We start from the raw sequence: 15,624 nt of genomic DNA on the forward strand, positions 1-15,624 counted from the left end.
AATCACCCGTGAATTTCTCTCGAGGTCTCCCTTCCCTCATCTGGCTGAAGCAGAGCCCACCAGCCCTCCCGTGTCGGTGGGACTGGAAGCCGTGGGGGACTCTGCCTCTGGGGGCCGCGTGCTCTGCCCTCGGCCGCCTCTGCTGGCTGCTGCCCGGGGTGCGTCCCTGCCTGCGTTCGCCATGGGCTGCGTCACGCTTCTACTCAGGGACGGCAAGCTCATGCATGTCGAGGAATACACGGCATACTACTTATTCTTAAAAATGAGATGAAAAAATAAATCTAAACACTTTTCAAGTGTCACTCTTCTTTAAACTTTTATATATGTTAAAGCTCTTCTTTTTCTGTTCAATATACTCTACTTAGAACTTTAAAAAATATACTTTGTCTTTTGGTACCTCTCGTTCCCTGTATTAGCCTTGGAAACATTTAGAAACACATCTCCCTAGAACTCTTCTGTGCAAATAATAACCATAAATAATATTAACATCTATGTTGCATATATAAAAAAAAAGGCTACTTCCAGGTGCTCCTAGAAGTAGTTCGTGGTGTGGGCCCTGAAGTCCCGGTCGGCCTGGGCAGGGCCGGACAGGAAGCCCACGTCCCGCTTGTCCACGTGCAGGCTGCTCCGGGAGAGCTGCAGGACACTCCCCAGCCTGCTGACCAGCGACAAGGAGGAAATCCAGTTGACTGAGCTGAAGGTGGGCAGGCTGAAGAGGGAAGACAGCGGGGTGGCCCTGCCGGTGCTGGCAGCTCTCACCTTGGGCTCCTCGGGACACCCGCCCGGGACAGCCTCCCTTGGTGCGGAGGACCAGGGGGCCCGCGTGCTCAGTCCCTCCGGCAGGGGGTGGTCCCTCAGTGGCATGCTCACGTCCACTGCGCTGGGCTCCCCCCTGGCCTCCGGGGAGCAGGCCGGCTGCTGCGTGTGCCAAGAAGGCTGGGACAGGGGCATGGAGCTGTTGATGGTCCTTCCTTCGGAGTGCTCGGTTCCCGGGTCCCTTGGGAGGCATCCCTGAGCAAAGGTGTCTTTGGAAGCGCTGAGTCTCCTGGGGGACTTCGTGGCCGACTGACGTGCCAGCTGCAGTTGGGTGGGGAAAAGGCTCCCCTGGAGGGATTTGAAAAACAACCTAGAAAGAGCACATTAAGAGAAAAATTAGATATTCGGTGGGTAGTGTCTTTGGGCTTCCAGAGACCCACACAGGGCAGAAGCAGCGTCACTGCTGTCTGGGCTTGCTCGGGGCTCAGGGCGCCATCCCACTCTGACACCCACCTGGGCAGCAGCGCAGCGACAGGCGTCACCAGGCAAGTCAAGTAAAACACTGGGTCGCCCAGCAAGGCTTGTATCGTCCAGTAAGGGTTGGACGGAGGATAGCAGGTGGCACAAGAAGCGTTGTAAATCAAAGCCACGGTGAAAAACAAGAGGATACTGAAGCCACACGTTATCCAGTTGAGCCAGGTCTGAGGGAATGAGAAAGGGCATCTATTGACGTATTTATTCGTTTTTAAAATGTATTTATTGTACTTTAAGTTTCGGGGCACGTGTGCAGGTTTGTTACATGGGTGTACACGTGCCACGGTGGTGGTTTGCTGCGTCCATCTCCCCGTCATCTACATTAGGTATTTCTCCTAATGTTAGCCCTCCCTAGTCCCTCCACCCCCTGCTGCTCCTCCCGTAGCCCCCCACCCCCCAGGCCCCGGTGTGTGATTCCCCTCCCTGTGTCCATGTGTCCTCACTGCTCAACACCCACTTATGAGTGAGAACATGCGGTGTTTGGTTTTCTGTTCTTGTGTCAGTTTGCTGAGAACGATGGTTTCCAGTTTCATCTATGTCCCTGCAAAGGACACAAACGCATCCTTTTTTATGGCTGCATAGTACTCCATGGTGTATACGTGCCACATTGTCTTTATGCAGTCTATCGTCGATGGGCATTTGGGTTGGTTCCAAGTCTTTGCTATTGTGAACAGTGCTGCGGTAAACATACCTGTGCATGTCTTTATAACAGAATGATCGATAATCCTTTGGATATATACCCAGTAATGGGATGGCTGGGTCAAATGGAATTTCTATTTCTAGGTCCTCGAGGAAGCGCCACACTGTCTTCCACATGGTTGAACTAATTTGCACTCCCACCCACAGTGTAAAAGTGTTCCTATTTCTCCACATCCTCTCCAGCATCTGTTGTCCCCAGATTTGTTAACGATCGCCATTCTGAGTGGCGTGAGGTGGTACCTCAATGCAGTTGGATTTGCATGAGAAAGGGCATGATTTCCACCGCAAAGTGGCAACAAGGACAATGAGAAACATGCACCAGTCACCAATGAGCGGGCGAGCGGCTCTGAGGCCTCCAGGTGGACGCACCGCGGGCTATGACCCGGGCAACCAGTGGGCTCAGTGAGGCCCCCGGAACCATGGACCGCCCTGGGAGACGCACCGGAGGTGAGATGGAGTCAGGGTTGTGAAGGCGAGACAGGAGAGACAGGAGAGACAGGGGAGACAGGAGAGACAGAGACAGGGGAGACAGAGACAGGGGAGACAGGAGAGACAGAGACAGGGGAGACAGGAGAGACAGAGACAGGGGAGACAGGAGAGACAGAGACAGGGGAGACAGGAGAGACAGAGACAGGGGAGATAGGAGAGACAGGGGAGACAGGAGAGATAGGAGAGACAGAGACAGGAGAGACAGGGGAGACAGGGGAGACAGGGGATACAGGAGAGACAGGGGAGATGGGAGAGACAGGAGAGACAGGGGAGACAGGAGAGACAGAGACAGGGGAGACAGGAGAGACAGGGGAGACAGGAGAGACAGAGACAGGAGAGACAGGAGAGACAGAGACAGGGGAGACAGGAGAGACAGGGGAGACAGGAGAGACAGAGACAGGGGAGACAGGAGAGACAGGGGAGATAGGAGAGACAGAGACAGGGGAGACAGGAGAGACAGGGGAGACAGGAGAGACAGGGGAGACAGGGGAGACAGGGGAGATAGGAGAGACAGAGACAGGGGAGACAGGAGAGACAGGGGAGACAGGAGAGACAGGGGAGACAGAGACGGGGAGACAGGGGAGACAGGGGAGACAGGGGAGACGGGGAGATGGGAGAGACAGGGGAAACAGGAGAGACAGAGACAGGAGAGACAGGGGAGACAGGGACAGGAGAGACAGGGACAGGAGAGAGGGGAGACAGGAGACACAGGTGAGACGGGAGAAATGGGAGAGACGGGGGAGACAGGGGAGACAGGAGAGACAGAGACAGGGGAGACAGGAGAGAGAGGGGAGACCGGAGAGACAGGAGAGATAGGAGAGACAGGGGAGACAGCAGAGACAGGGGAGATAGGAGAGACAGGAGAGACAGGGGCAACAGAGATAGGAGAGACAGGGGAGACAGGGACAGGAGAGACAGGACAGACAGGGGAGACAGGGGAGACAGGAGAGACAGGAGAGACAGAGACAGGAGAGACAGGGGAGACAGGGACAGGGGAGACAGGAGAGACAAGAGAGATCGGGGAGACAGGGACAGGGGAGACAGGGGAGATGGGAGAGTGGAGAGACAGAGACAGGAGAGAGAGGGGAGACAGCAGAGACAAGGGAGATAGGAGAGACAGGGGAGACAGGGACAGGAGAGACAGGACAGACAGGGGAGACAGGAGAGACAGGAGAGACAGAGACAGGGGAGACAGGGGAGACAGGGGAGACGGGAGAGTGGAGAGACAGAGACAGGAGAGAGAAGGGAGACCGGAGAGACAGGAGAGATAGGAGAGACAGGAGAGACAGGGGAGACAGCAGAGACAGGGGAGATAGGAGAGACAGGAGAGACAGGGGCAACAGAGATAGGAGAGACAGGAGAGACAGGAGAGACAGGGGAGACAGGGACAGGAGAGACAGGGGAGACGGGAGAGACAGAGACAGGGGAGACGGGAGAGTGGAGAGACAGAGACAAGAGAGAGAGGGGGAGACAGGGACAGGAGAGACAGGGGAGACAGGGACCGGAGAGACAGGACAGACAGGGGAGACGGGAGAGACAGGAGAGATGGGAGAGATAGGAGAGACAGGAGAGACGGGGTTGATGGGGAGACGGGAGAGACAGAGACAGGAGAGACAGGGGAGACGGGAGAGTGGAGAGACAGACAGGAGAGAGAGGGGAGACAGGAAAGACAGAGACAGGGGAGACAGGAGACAGGGACAGGGGAGACAGGGGAGACGGTGGAGACAGGGGAGATAGGAGAGACAGATACGGGGAGACGGGAGAGACAGGGGAGACAGGGACAGGAGAGACGGGGGGACGGGAGAGACAGAGACAGGAAAGACAGACAGGAGAGAATGTGGTGGCAGAGGAGGGAACGCCTCGGGACGGAGATGAGCGTGGCTGGGGACGTGCGGGCCTCAGGCTGCAGCGGCTCCCCAAGCCGGGAGGCTCAGGAACGTGTGGTTTTCCTTCTCGATGCACTGAGCTCCGCTCTGCAGTCTGCCGCCTCCTCCAGACGACCTCCCAGCCCCCCAGGAAGCTGCAGGGAGGTGTGCAGTTGGCGGCATCGGGGCCACGGGGCAGAAGGGCCAGGCAGGCGGCTCTTACCCAGGTTCTGGTTTCAATGCTCAGGTGGAGCAGGAAGGTGAGCAGCGCGATGGTCGTGATGGGGGTCCCCCAGGTAAACAGGTCCACGTTCGAGTCGTAGTAGGCCTGAAAGACAGCGCGGTCCTGGGTCTGGAGGTCCCCGGGTGCAGCTGGTAAGAAGAGCTGTGCCCGGGACCAACTTACCAGGTACGGGATGAAAAAGCAAACCAGGCTCTGGAAGGCGGCATCGGCCATGTTAAACCAGAACGTTCGCGGCCGGTATTCCTGGGACACAAAAACAACCCGTGACATTCCGGGGAAGGGCTGGCATCCTCCGGGAAAGCGGTTGGAAGAACGATGGAGTCACTTGTGTTCAAAACAACAGCAACAAAAACCCACCCTGAGGAAGAGCGCCGCGACAGGCCACAGAGGGAGGGTCCTCGTGCACAAATGCCTGACGGCAAAAACCGTCACGGCCACAAAATGTGCATCTCCAAGGGCGTGTGCCCGGCGACTGTCCGTCCATCTCAGCAGGCGGCATCTCGGTCATTTATCCGTGACGCCAAGGAAACAGCATCTCAAAACAATCACGCTTTTTTCCCCTTTAAGGACGTTCGTCTTCCCCGACCTCCCTAAGTGCCCGCACAGCCGGCTGCGGCGCACACACTCCTGTTGCAGGGCCCCATTTCGGAACAGACACGGTTCCCTTCCGGAGCGCCTCTCTCCGTTTGCTCTTTAGGTTCACAGTTCAAATGACATTTCCTAGGACGCTACACAGAAGTCCATGCACCAGGCAAGCACCCGAGGAAATCTCTCTCTCGGGACCTCTGGAGACGCAAAGCCCTGCCTAACCCTCGGGAAGCTTCCTGCAGCTGAGCCTCACGGGGACACCCGCACCAACAAAGCGAGCTTCCGGAGCTCCAGGGCCACCGTCAAACCACCGACCCCGTCTCCGCGTCTCCCCAGGGAACACATCTCTCAGGTAGAAACAGCACCCAAAATTCCGGGCCGTCTCCCCCAGTGTGAGCCCTTCTGTTCCTCCACGTTCACCACGTTCCGCCTCCCTTGGTGGTGGGTCCCTTAGAATGTTTCTGAAGAGTGAGTCTTCGCTTTCCAAGTCACGTGATGGATATGCCCCAACGTGAAAAGCAAAAATCCATCTCCCCATGGGCAGAAATGAAAATAACCTTGATAGAGACGAATAGCGTCTCCGTGACCCGGGTGACCAAATGTGTCTTTGACCCTGCCAAGTCCCAGAGCAGCTGGCACGGGACCCGCCAGCAGTGCGGATGGGGAAGAAGCTCTGACTAGACTTAGGGAAAGTGCGGCCAGGCTCTTCCTGTGGGCCACCTAATTCCACAGGACAGGAAGCAGTCCCAGCCACTCTGTCCCACAGCTGGCCTAGGAGGCCGACACCTGGCCCGGGATGGGAATTCCCCCAAAGCCACAGGTAGCAAGCAGAGGCCCCGCTCCCCTGCCAGCACCCCGTGGGCACTGAGCATTCACAGAGGTGGCCAGGGGACGTTAGCCCACCAGTGAATGAATCTGGAATTAGGGATTATTGCAGAGGAAACGAGACTCCATGTTCCTTTTGCCCACATCGGCTAACTCAAAGCAAAGCAAAGCACCTACTGGCTCCTTTCACGGCTGGCTAGAAACAGCTGGCCGTCAGTGTGTCCATCTATGCGGTGTATTCATGTCAACACGTGTTTAACTCGATCTGCTCTTTCAGTGGCTCAGTGGCTTGTGAATTCGTTGGTTTTCCTGTTAATTCCCATTCATAATAAATCACATGTTCTTGCTGGCTTTAGAAAACCCCCCTCTAGCCTCAGTGATGCCCTGGGACTGACTTGGACTCTGGAATTTCCTTCCGCTCCTGGAGACTCGTGGAGGGGACGGTCTCACCGCGACCAAGCAGAGGGCAGCCCTTTTCCTCCTTCCTCAGAATGCTGAATTCTAGAATTTGGGGTGGTCCTGGCTGTCTGTCTAAAGGGAGGCTGTGGGACTGGCACTCTCGGGAGGCTGAACGTGGAGGGCAGAGCTCGGGCGGTGGGAGGCGGAGGCTCAGGGGAGCCTTACCTCCATGTTCTGGCCGCTCCTGTAGAGCTGCGGCCTGGTCAGCAGCGCGTCGGCCGGCACGTCCCTGTCCAGCACCCCAGTCACGAGCTGGGGCAGCGACGAGAAGAGCAGGTTAAAGAAGATGAGATACCACTGGTCAATCATGGCCGACGCAGAGAAGCCGCAGAAAAACTGGAACCAAAACAGGAGGCCCACGAACATCTGCAGTCACGACAGGAAGAACAAGGACGGGCGGTCGTCAGCCCCTGCTGGGGGTTCTCATCCGAGGCCGCCGCCAGGTCCGCAGAGTTCCACCGCCAGGACGCACCGTATGGGCGGCGAGGTGGCCCAGCGCCAGCCCTGACCTGGAGCCCTGCGGTCGGCCTCCGCCTCTCCTTTGTCCTCATTCCCTTAAGCACGAAGAACTGGCAGTGGGAACTGGGGATTCCCAGGAGCAGATTCCCGGGAGCAGCCCTTGCAGGGATGAGGTTTGTGCTTGGCAAGCTCTGGATCATTAGCATAACACACAATCGATCAATCAGGCTTTCCCAGGGGTCGAGGGCTGCTCAGGCTTCAAGGAGGCCGGTTGGGTATGGGCTGTGGCTCCGTCCCTAGCAGCCCTCCTCTGTGACACCACACAGAGCCCACCTGTGGCCCTATCTGCTCCTGTCTCCCCTTTAGTGACCTGGCATACTCTCTGCGGAGGCGCAGTGGACAGTGGCTGACTCCCACTGAGGGGAAGACACACAGACGCACAAGAGCGACGCCGACGCCCTCGTCACCATTGCTGCCCTGCCCTCACTGTCCACGGGGACCTCCGCGGGGGACAGCGGGAAAGGCATCACCTCCGATCCTCACGGCCGCAGCTACCCGGCTCCGCAGAATCGGAAAGCGAGACTCGAGGAGGTGGAACGGCCGCCTCCGGCACCTGCTCAGTGGGGTGGGGGCAGGGTCGGGTCTCTTCTCGCTATCGCTAGATCCCCGAGTATCAGCGGCCTGTGCCGTATAGGGTGGGCATGACAGTTTAGTGACTGCCAAGTGTTCTAACACTCATGAGCGACGCAGCGGAGCACAGGGCATGGACCCCTCAGCCTCGCTCTCTTTGTTCGTGACATGGGCATACCAGTGACACTCAGCCAGTGCAGCTGCTGTGAGCGCGAAGGGACCCAATGCACTTAAGAGTTCTCACCGGAGTCCCTGGCGAGCTACTGGGCTCACCCACGGTGTGTGGTGGGGAGTGGCATCGTTCGTTCTCTCGTCTGGGGCTCAGGCAGGGTGACTGCTCTTACCCCACATACAGAGAGGGAACCTGAGGTTCCCAGACGTCAGATGACTTGGCCGAGGTCACGGTGTGAGAAAGGAACCCAGCTGGTTCCACCGCGGTGGCTCTTGGCCGGGAGGGCAGGCACAGTCCCAGCAGGGAACTCTGACGTGGGACAGGCCTCCTCTGCTGGCCGCGGCTTGGTTCCGGAGCTGCGACTCGTTCCCCTTCTGACCCCGACTCAGTCACCACCTCCCTGAGCTTTTGGTTTCTTGACCTGAAAGTGACTTGTGGTGAAGATCACAAGAAGCGGGAGTTTATGTGGAAGTAGCCCGCCACGCACAGAGCCCCCAAGTCGTGTGTCAGACCGACACGCAGCCTTCCCCGACACGCTGAAAACGAACGCGTGCTCTTTCTTCACCGACTTCCTTGCCTTCTGCACTCCCACGGCTGGCTGTCGCTCAGTCACCCCCACAGGCTCGGCCCGGTGAGTCATCGGTGAGCAAACTCACGCAAGAGGGGGAGGAAGACAAGCATCGAGATAATTGAGATCTTTTTCCTGTAGTACCAAAAAGCCTTCTTCCCAAACCTCTGTTACTATGGAAAGTTTTCTTCTCTGCCTCTTATTGAAAAGAAAGGCCAACTTATTCCTAAAGCGAATGAATTTCTCATTTCAGGAGGCAGAGCGATCATCCTTGGACTCCTCGCGTAGATGAACGCTTGTTCACAAAGGTCTTGCGTTTTTATGGGATAAAGACAGGGGCCCTCTTCTCCCTTCTGCACCCTTCCACGAGGACGGCCTCACTGCAGCAGGCAGGAGGCTGTGGCTGTCCCAGGCGGCCACCAGCGCCTTGGTTTGCGTCTGAAATCTTTCATCACGTGGCCTGCGTCTGTGTTGCCCTTGCTTCAGTCGGAGACATTTTCACTTGGAATTACAGCTCTGCTGGCTCAACTCACATGCTTTGTTTGTAAGATTTAAGAGAAGATTGGGCATGGCAGTTCATGCCTGTAATGCCTCACTAACGAGGCAGAGGTGGGAGGATAGTTGAGGCCAGGAGTGGACACCGGCCTGGGCAACATAGTGACACCATGTCTCTATGAAACAGAAAACATGAGCTGGCACGGCGGGCTGTAGTCCCAGCTACTCAGGAGGCTGAGGCAGGGGGATTGCCTGAGCCCCGGAGTTTGAGGATACGGCAGGCTATCGTGGCGCCGCTGCATTCCAACCTCGGCCACAGAACCAGACCTTGTCTTTTTTTTTTTTTTTTTGAGACGGAGTTTCGCTCTTGTTACCCAGGCTGGAGTGCAATGGCGCGATCTCGGCTCACCGCAACCTCCGCCTCCCGGGTTCAGGCAATTCTCCTGCCTCAGCCTCCTGAGTAGCTGGGATTACAGGCACGCGCCACCACGCCCAGCTAACTTTTTGTATTTTTAGTAGAGACGGGGTTTCACCATGTTGACCAGGATGGTCTCGATCTCTTGACCTCGTGATCCACCCGCCTCGGCCTCCCAAAGTGCTGGGATGACAGGCTTGAGCCACCGTGCCCGGCCTCAGACCCTGTCTTTAAAAAAAAAAAAAAAAAAACCCAAGGCAGGAGTTAACTTGCTCAAGATCTCACAGCTCATAAGTGATAGAAATGGGGCTTGGATTCTGCCCCACTCACCCCCACTCACCCCTCCACTCCTTCAGGGGCTGAGAACCTCTAGGCTTGCAACTGTGCACGTGAGGTGTCGAAGTGCTGGGGGTTCAAGGCCAGGACTGGGAAGAAGGAGGTATGAGCCTGCAGTCCCGGGAGTGTGTGACACAGCCCTGCTCGGAGAGAGTCCCATGCACAACTTAATGTGAATTAATGTGTGGGACCAAACCATCAAGGTAAACATGCCCTGACTGGCTCTGAGCATCTGTATGCATTTGCTAGAAGATGCTCTGAACGATGGGGGGGTGGGTATTAGGCGTAAGGAGAGGCTGGGAAAGAAAGGCTGGTGTAGCCACCAGAGAGACAGTTAAGAACATGGGGAACCAGCCTGGGCGACATAGTGAGACCGTGTGTCTACAAAATCAAAAAAATCAGATGGGCGTGGTGGCGCACACCTGTGGTTCCAGCTGCTTGAGAGGCTGAGGCTGGAAGATCACTTGAGCCCAGGAGGTTGAGGCTGCTGCAGTGAGCTATGATGGACCCGCTGCATTCCAGCCTGGGAGACAAGCATGAGACCCTGACTCAAAAAATAAAAATAACGAGAACATGAACAACCGATGACAATTTTGAGCTAGCTAACGTGGAGCTTTTTATAGGGAGTTGGAAAAAGAACAGACCTTTTATTCTTTTTCCGAAAATAACCTTGACGCTTATTGACCAGGACGGGGGTGCTGGTGTTTAGCTAGGTAGATTTAGGGGCCACCCTGGAAGCTCACTTAAACCCCAGGGGTTTGTTTTGTTTCCTTGTTTGTACATTCAGCCAAAAGCAGCAGCGGCCTGGCAACTCCTCGGTCAGTCTAGAAATCCCTTGTAAACGAGGAGAACTCTGAGGCGGCCACGTGGTCCACCCTGCAGGGCCGTGGAGGAGCCCACCTGCCAGAGAAGCAGGATGAAGGAACGAAGAGTCCAGCGTGAAGACGGACATGAAATGCCCAGGCTGTACTCAGAGCCCTGGCAGAGGCAGAACGTCCGCGGCCAGTCGGCCCTGGCCCTGACTTCACCACAGGGTCAGTCCCGCTACGGATGGAGCTCACCGAGACGGGGGCGTCTGCCCTGCCAGCCTGGGAGGTGGGAGAGGGTGGGGAGGCCGGACGGGCAGTCCCTTCCTGCTGGGTCCCAGCCTCCCCGACCTGGGGGCTCGCTGCCTGTCCCGGTGTCGTGTGTTCCAACAGAGGCCATTCAGTATGGGAATCAGACTGTGGCTAAATTCCCTTCTTCGGATCCCAGACCACAAAGCACACTTGTATTTACCCTTGGATTTTCCCTGTCTCCTCTAGAGAAAATGCGGATTAGAGGACTCCTGTTTGGGGACATCTCAGCAACATGCTCCCAAGAAATCTGTGGACAGAACGGTCAGGAGTCTGGGAGCAGGAGCTGGGGGGCCCGGGGTGGACGCAGCCTTGCGGGTTTGCCGGCTGTGTGACCCTGTGCAAACTGCCAGCCTCATGGGTACACCCCTTCTCACTCTGCAGCCCGCAGGGGCTTGCCAGTGCTCGCCACCCGTTTCCACCACCTCTCCTCATGCCCTGAATTAGACTCGGCACCTACAGGGTACAGCCGGCCCAGGACAGGGGACGCTCTCACAGGCCAAGGAGGACGGACTAGACGGGAGGCCGTGGACAGCCTGCTGGCCTCATTCAGGTGATGGTCCTAAGAACTGGACCTTCCAATCCCAGAACTCGAGACAGGCATCCAATACCTACTGTGTTTTTGTAGAAGAAGTACAGCACCATGTTGGCCAGCCGGGAGTAGCACCAATGCCCGTGAACGATCAACAGCCTCTCCAGGTATCGGAATCTCGGCACCGCGAAGTCGCTGGCCATCACTGCCTTCAAAGGAAGAGGGACTCCTGTTACTGGTGCTGCGCGCCCGGTGTGAGGTTTGTCGTCTTTCCCCAAAACGCGAGGTCAACGACAGAGAAGGAACATTTCCGTCCCGGACACAGCGCGAGTGCGGCCGGCCAGGGTCTGCACGGCTGTTGTCTCCCTCAGCATCGCCTTCTGTTCCGAGAGAGGCCATCTCACCCCACATGCTAGTTCAGGGAGGTCACTTTTTAGGATTCGTTGAAGCTCTCAAATACGTGTCATTCGTGGGGTTTAAAAGGTTTCCCTTTTCCTGCTGTTTTCTCAACAAGTCCAAAAACACAGAGCTGCGTGGAGTTTAGCTGCCTTTCTCCACCCCTGGGTGTCACTGTCCCCTAAATCGGTCCACGAGCTCAACCCAAGGATGACCCAAAGCTGCTCCTTCCATCTGTAGAGATGTTCCCCTGTCCTGGGAGGTACATTTTTGGTGATGGGCAAGGCCGGGTTCGGGGCTCCTGGGGCCTCCCATATCCTCCCATCCCGGGACGCTGAGGCAGGAGTGCAGAGGACAAGCCTCCTCCGTGGGCAGGCGGGACCCTGCCGTGGAAGCTTTCCCGGTAGGTCCTCGAGCCTGGTGCTTACACAATGAAGCCAACGAGGCCGAAAAATGCCATCTACGTGATACTTTTTGTCCCCAGCCTAACTTGAGACTCACCGTGCAATAATAACTGTTTGGGAAAAAAAGATCAAACCAAATGGCAGGAACAGCTAGATTTCTGCTTATCATTCGAAGGTTATTCTACACAAAATGCCAACCTCCCTTTAACATCTAACTGATTTTCCCTGTATTCAAATCACCCGTAGCAAACAGTGAAGGATGCCTCACGTGGTTACGTCTGAAACAGAATCGTGTCACCATACACAAAACCTTAGAACATCAGTGTTCTGAGCCCGAAGTTAAGGATTTCAAAGCAAATGTCTCTCTACCACTTCCGCTCACCACACAGGGGCCTGAAAGGTTATGCTGGCTGGGTGTGGTGGCTCATGCCTGTAATCCCAGCAGTTTGGGACGCCCAGGTGGGAGGATCATAAGGTTAAGAGATCAAGGCCATCCTGGCCAACATGCTGAAACCCCGTCTCTGCTAAAAATCCAAAAATTAGCTGGGCGTGGTAGTGCGTGCCTGCAGTCCCAGCTATTTGGGAGGCTGAGGCAGGAGAATGGGTTGAACCCAGGAGGTGGAGGTTGCAGTGAGCCGAGATTGTGCCACTGCACTCCAGAGCCTGGCGACACAGCAAGACTCCATCTCAAAAAAAAAAAAAAAAAAAAAAAAAAAGAGTTTTCGTGTTCTGTAATTCTTTACCCATTGGCCCCGTGATTCAGCCTCTCAAAAATCATTTATAAGACCCCACTATTGTCAGGCACAAACCTGGAGAAACAGCATTAGACACAGGCCCCGTGCTCCCCAGAGTCAGTCTGCAACACTCGGTCAAAAGGCACAAGTGTGAAAAAGAGGCTGATGGCTACAGGGGCCAAGTCTAGGCTGTCTTTGAAGCAGAAACCCCGTCCTTGAGAACCACAGTCAAGCCCCTCTGAGGACGCCTGGCTCGCCAGCCTTCTGCAGCTCCTTCTTCCTGCAGTCTAGGCCTCGAGTCATTGCTGGTCCTGTCAGAGCGGCCTTTCCAAAGCCTCCCAGCTTTTCTGGGAAGTTCAGGAGAGCAGAATTGGAAATGATGGGGTCACCTTGTACCCCTGGCTCCCAGCCACTCTTGGCTCTAGAGGGTGCAGGACCAACGGGGTGAAGCAGATGAGCCGAGCTCACGAAGACAGAGCCTCCCGGGAGCTGCGGGATCTCCTCTGCCCTTCCCGCCTCCTGCCTGGAGAGCCCTCCCCACCTTGGCTGAGCTGGGGAGCACCTGCCCCTCCTGCCTGGTCCTCCATGGCTCAGCTCTCACTCGACCCCTGGCATCTCTCTATGTCTGCATGCCACAGCGCATCTCTCAAAGGGCTCAGCAGGACGGACTAAAATGAAGCAAAGGGGTCCCAGTGCTGGAAAACCCACGTGCATAAGGTGGTAAGGAAAGGTATCAAGCCTCATCCTCAAACACATCCACGGGGGGATGTGCAGCTCTACACAGGTGCAGAAACGCCAGCAACTTCCTCCCCAGCAGCTACGCTCAGCTGTTCCCGTCACCTCTCATGTAGAGCCCCAGAGCTTGGGGCTCCCACCTTGAGGCGGGGAGCAGTCGTGTCAGGCTCCTCCCGAGCCACACACTCAACGTTCAAGTCTTTGATCCAAAAGATTTTCACTCGTCAAGTTTCCGGCACGTGAGGTCAGTGGGTGCTGCCCCCATCAGGTTTTTAGTAGAAGAAACCGTGAAAACAGACCCGGTGCCAAAAAAGTCAGAATGAATGAACTAAAGCTGACCCTTGAACAACACGGGAGTTAGGGGTGCCCACAAACAGTCAAAATCCACATATAACTTCTGACTCCCTCAAAACTTAACTACTAATAGCCTAGGGTTGACGGGAAGCCTACGGATCACGTAAACAGTTGATAAACACACACAGTGGAATTGACATGTATTTCACACATTCATGACATATCTACCTCTTCCTTAATTTTTTCCTCTTTTAGGGAGAGAGAGAGGAGAGAGAGAGAGAGAGAGAGAGAGAGAGAGACAGAGACAGAGACAGAGACAGAGAGACAGACAGAGTGGGTCTCATTGTGTTACCCAAGCTGGAGTGCAGCAGTGCAATCATAGCTCACTTCAGGCTCAACCTCCCAGGCTCAAGCGATCCTCCTGCCTTAGCCCCCTAAGTAGCTGGGATTACAGGCATGGGCCACCACGCTGGGCTAATTTTTGCATTTTTAGTAGAGATGTGGTTTCGTCATGTTGCCCCAGCTGGTCTCGAACTCCTGGCCTCAAGTGATCCTCCCGCCTTATCCTCCAAAAGTGCTGAAATTACAGGCATGACCCAGCATACCTGGCCCTCTTTAATTTTTTTTCGATATTTCTAGGCTCTGTGGTTCACCTGCAAGTTTTCTCAAGTCGTCACAAATCTCCAAAAAATTTTCCAAATACTTATGGAAAAATGTCCACCTGTAAGTGGACTCACACAGTACGGACCCATGTTGTTAAAGGGTACACTGGATTTTGTTCATTTATTTAGCAGTTGTTTCTTGAGCTTCCCCCGTGCCAGGTGCCATGCGGGCACTGTGAAGACACAGAGGTGAGTCAAACGTGAACTCCTTTCAATTTCGTGGAGGAAGAAAAAAATGTGTGAGTAACATAACATGGAGATTCCGGTCAGACGAGAGCAGGGCCGGGGGGCGTGGTCAGGGAAGTGTCAAAGACCAGCCATGACAGAACTACTGTGCATTTAGCTTGGGACCCTCCATCTGTGGGTGGAGCATCAGCTGAAACTATTTTTTTTTTTGTATTTTCAGTAGAGATGGGGTTTCACCATGTCGACCAGGATGGTCTCGATCTCTCGACCTCGTGATCCACCCGCCTCGGCCTCCCAAAGTGCTGGGATGACAGGCTTGAGCCACCGCGCCCGTCCCAGCTGAAACTATTAATGAGCTCTGCGCAGGCATGGCACGTAGCAAGTGCTCAGTAGATGATTACTGATTGAACAAATGAATCATCGAGTGAATCAGCAAATGATTAAGTGGTGTCAACTTAGCCCATCTGATAAATCGTTCCCTAAAGTCTCCCCCACATCCAAAAATGCTGCGATTCAAACTCAATCAAAAGTTGGAAACTGTGGTAATCTAGATCCCCAAAAAAAAGCACATTTTTAACCAGGTCCTTTGTTCAATGTCTGACTCCCAGGCCGAGAGCGAACACAGCCACAGAGGGAAGACGCAGAGCTGACTTCTTCCACGTGAGTCGGGATGGTTACGTTCCACCTGCACAGCGACACGGGTGCCACCTACATCAAAGCCGTTTTTCCAAATGGTGTTTGCTCGGTGTTCAGGGACAGGAAAACGTGCCTGCTGGGACTGAGCCATCGCGAGCCAGACAGAAGGCGATGACTCACCTTGCCTCTCTCTGAGCCACTTCCTTCACCAAAATAGACTTGTGACATGGGAAGACATGCTTATTGCACATTGCTTCACAAACAGGAAGAGTGACATTCCCCTTACCTTCCACTATGGGCTTAGCAGCTGTATTGCGCATCAGCTGTACTGAGGGCAAACCCTTTAGCCCCGTTCAGTAGAGCCTAGGGGAAGGTGGGGACAGCCGACAGAGTGAC

The 15,624-nt window shown here is 55.4% G+C and overlaps 1 protein-coding gene across 1 annotated transcript in view; it reads right to left on the reverse strand.

Moving 5' to 3' along the window:
- Window positions 1–299: 299 nt before the first annotated feature.
- ATP10A (ATPase phospholipid transporting 10A (putative)) overlaps window positions 300–15,624 on the reverse strand; it is a 162,782-nt gene continuing 147,457 nt past the window's right edge. Inside the window, 7 exon segments of the mRNA XM_003943686.4 lie at window positions 300–630; window positions 633–1,126; window positions 1,270–1,457; window positions 4,567–4,671; window positions 4,750–4,830; window positions 6,625–6,825; window positions 11,265–11,390. Of these exon segments, the coding sequence (XP_003943735.3) occupies window positions 413–630; window positions 633–1,126; window positions 1,270–1,457; window positions 4,567–4,671; window positions 4,750–4,830; window positions 6,625–6,825; window positions 11,265–11,390 (1,413 nt within the window). The 3' untranslated portion in view covers window positions 300–412.

The sequence above is a fragment of the Saimiri boliviensis genome, chromosome 5 (assembly GCF_048565385.1).
Source record: "Saimiri boliviensis isolate mSaiBol1 chromosome 5, mSaiBol1.pri, whole genome shotgun sequence".
Lineage (NCBI taxonomy): Eukaryota > Metazoa > Chordata > Mammalia > Primates > Cebidae > Saimiri > Saimiri boliviensis.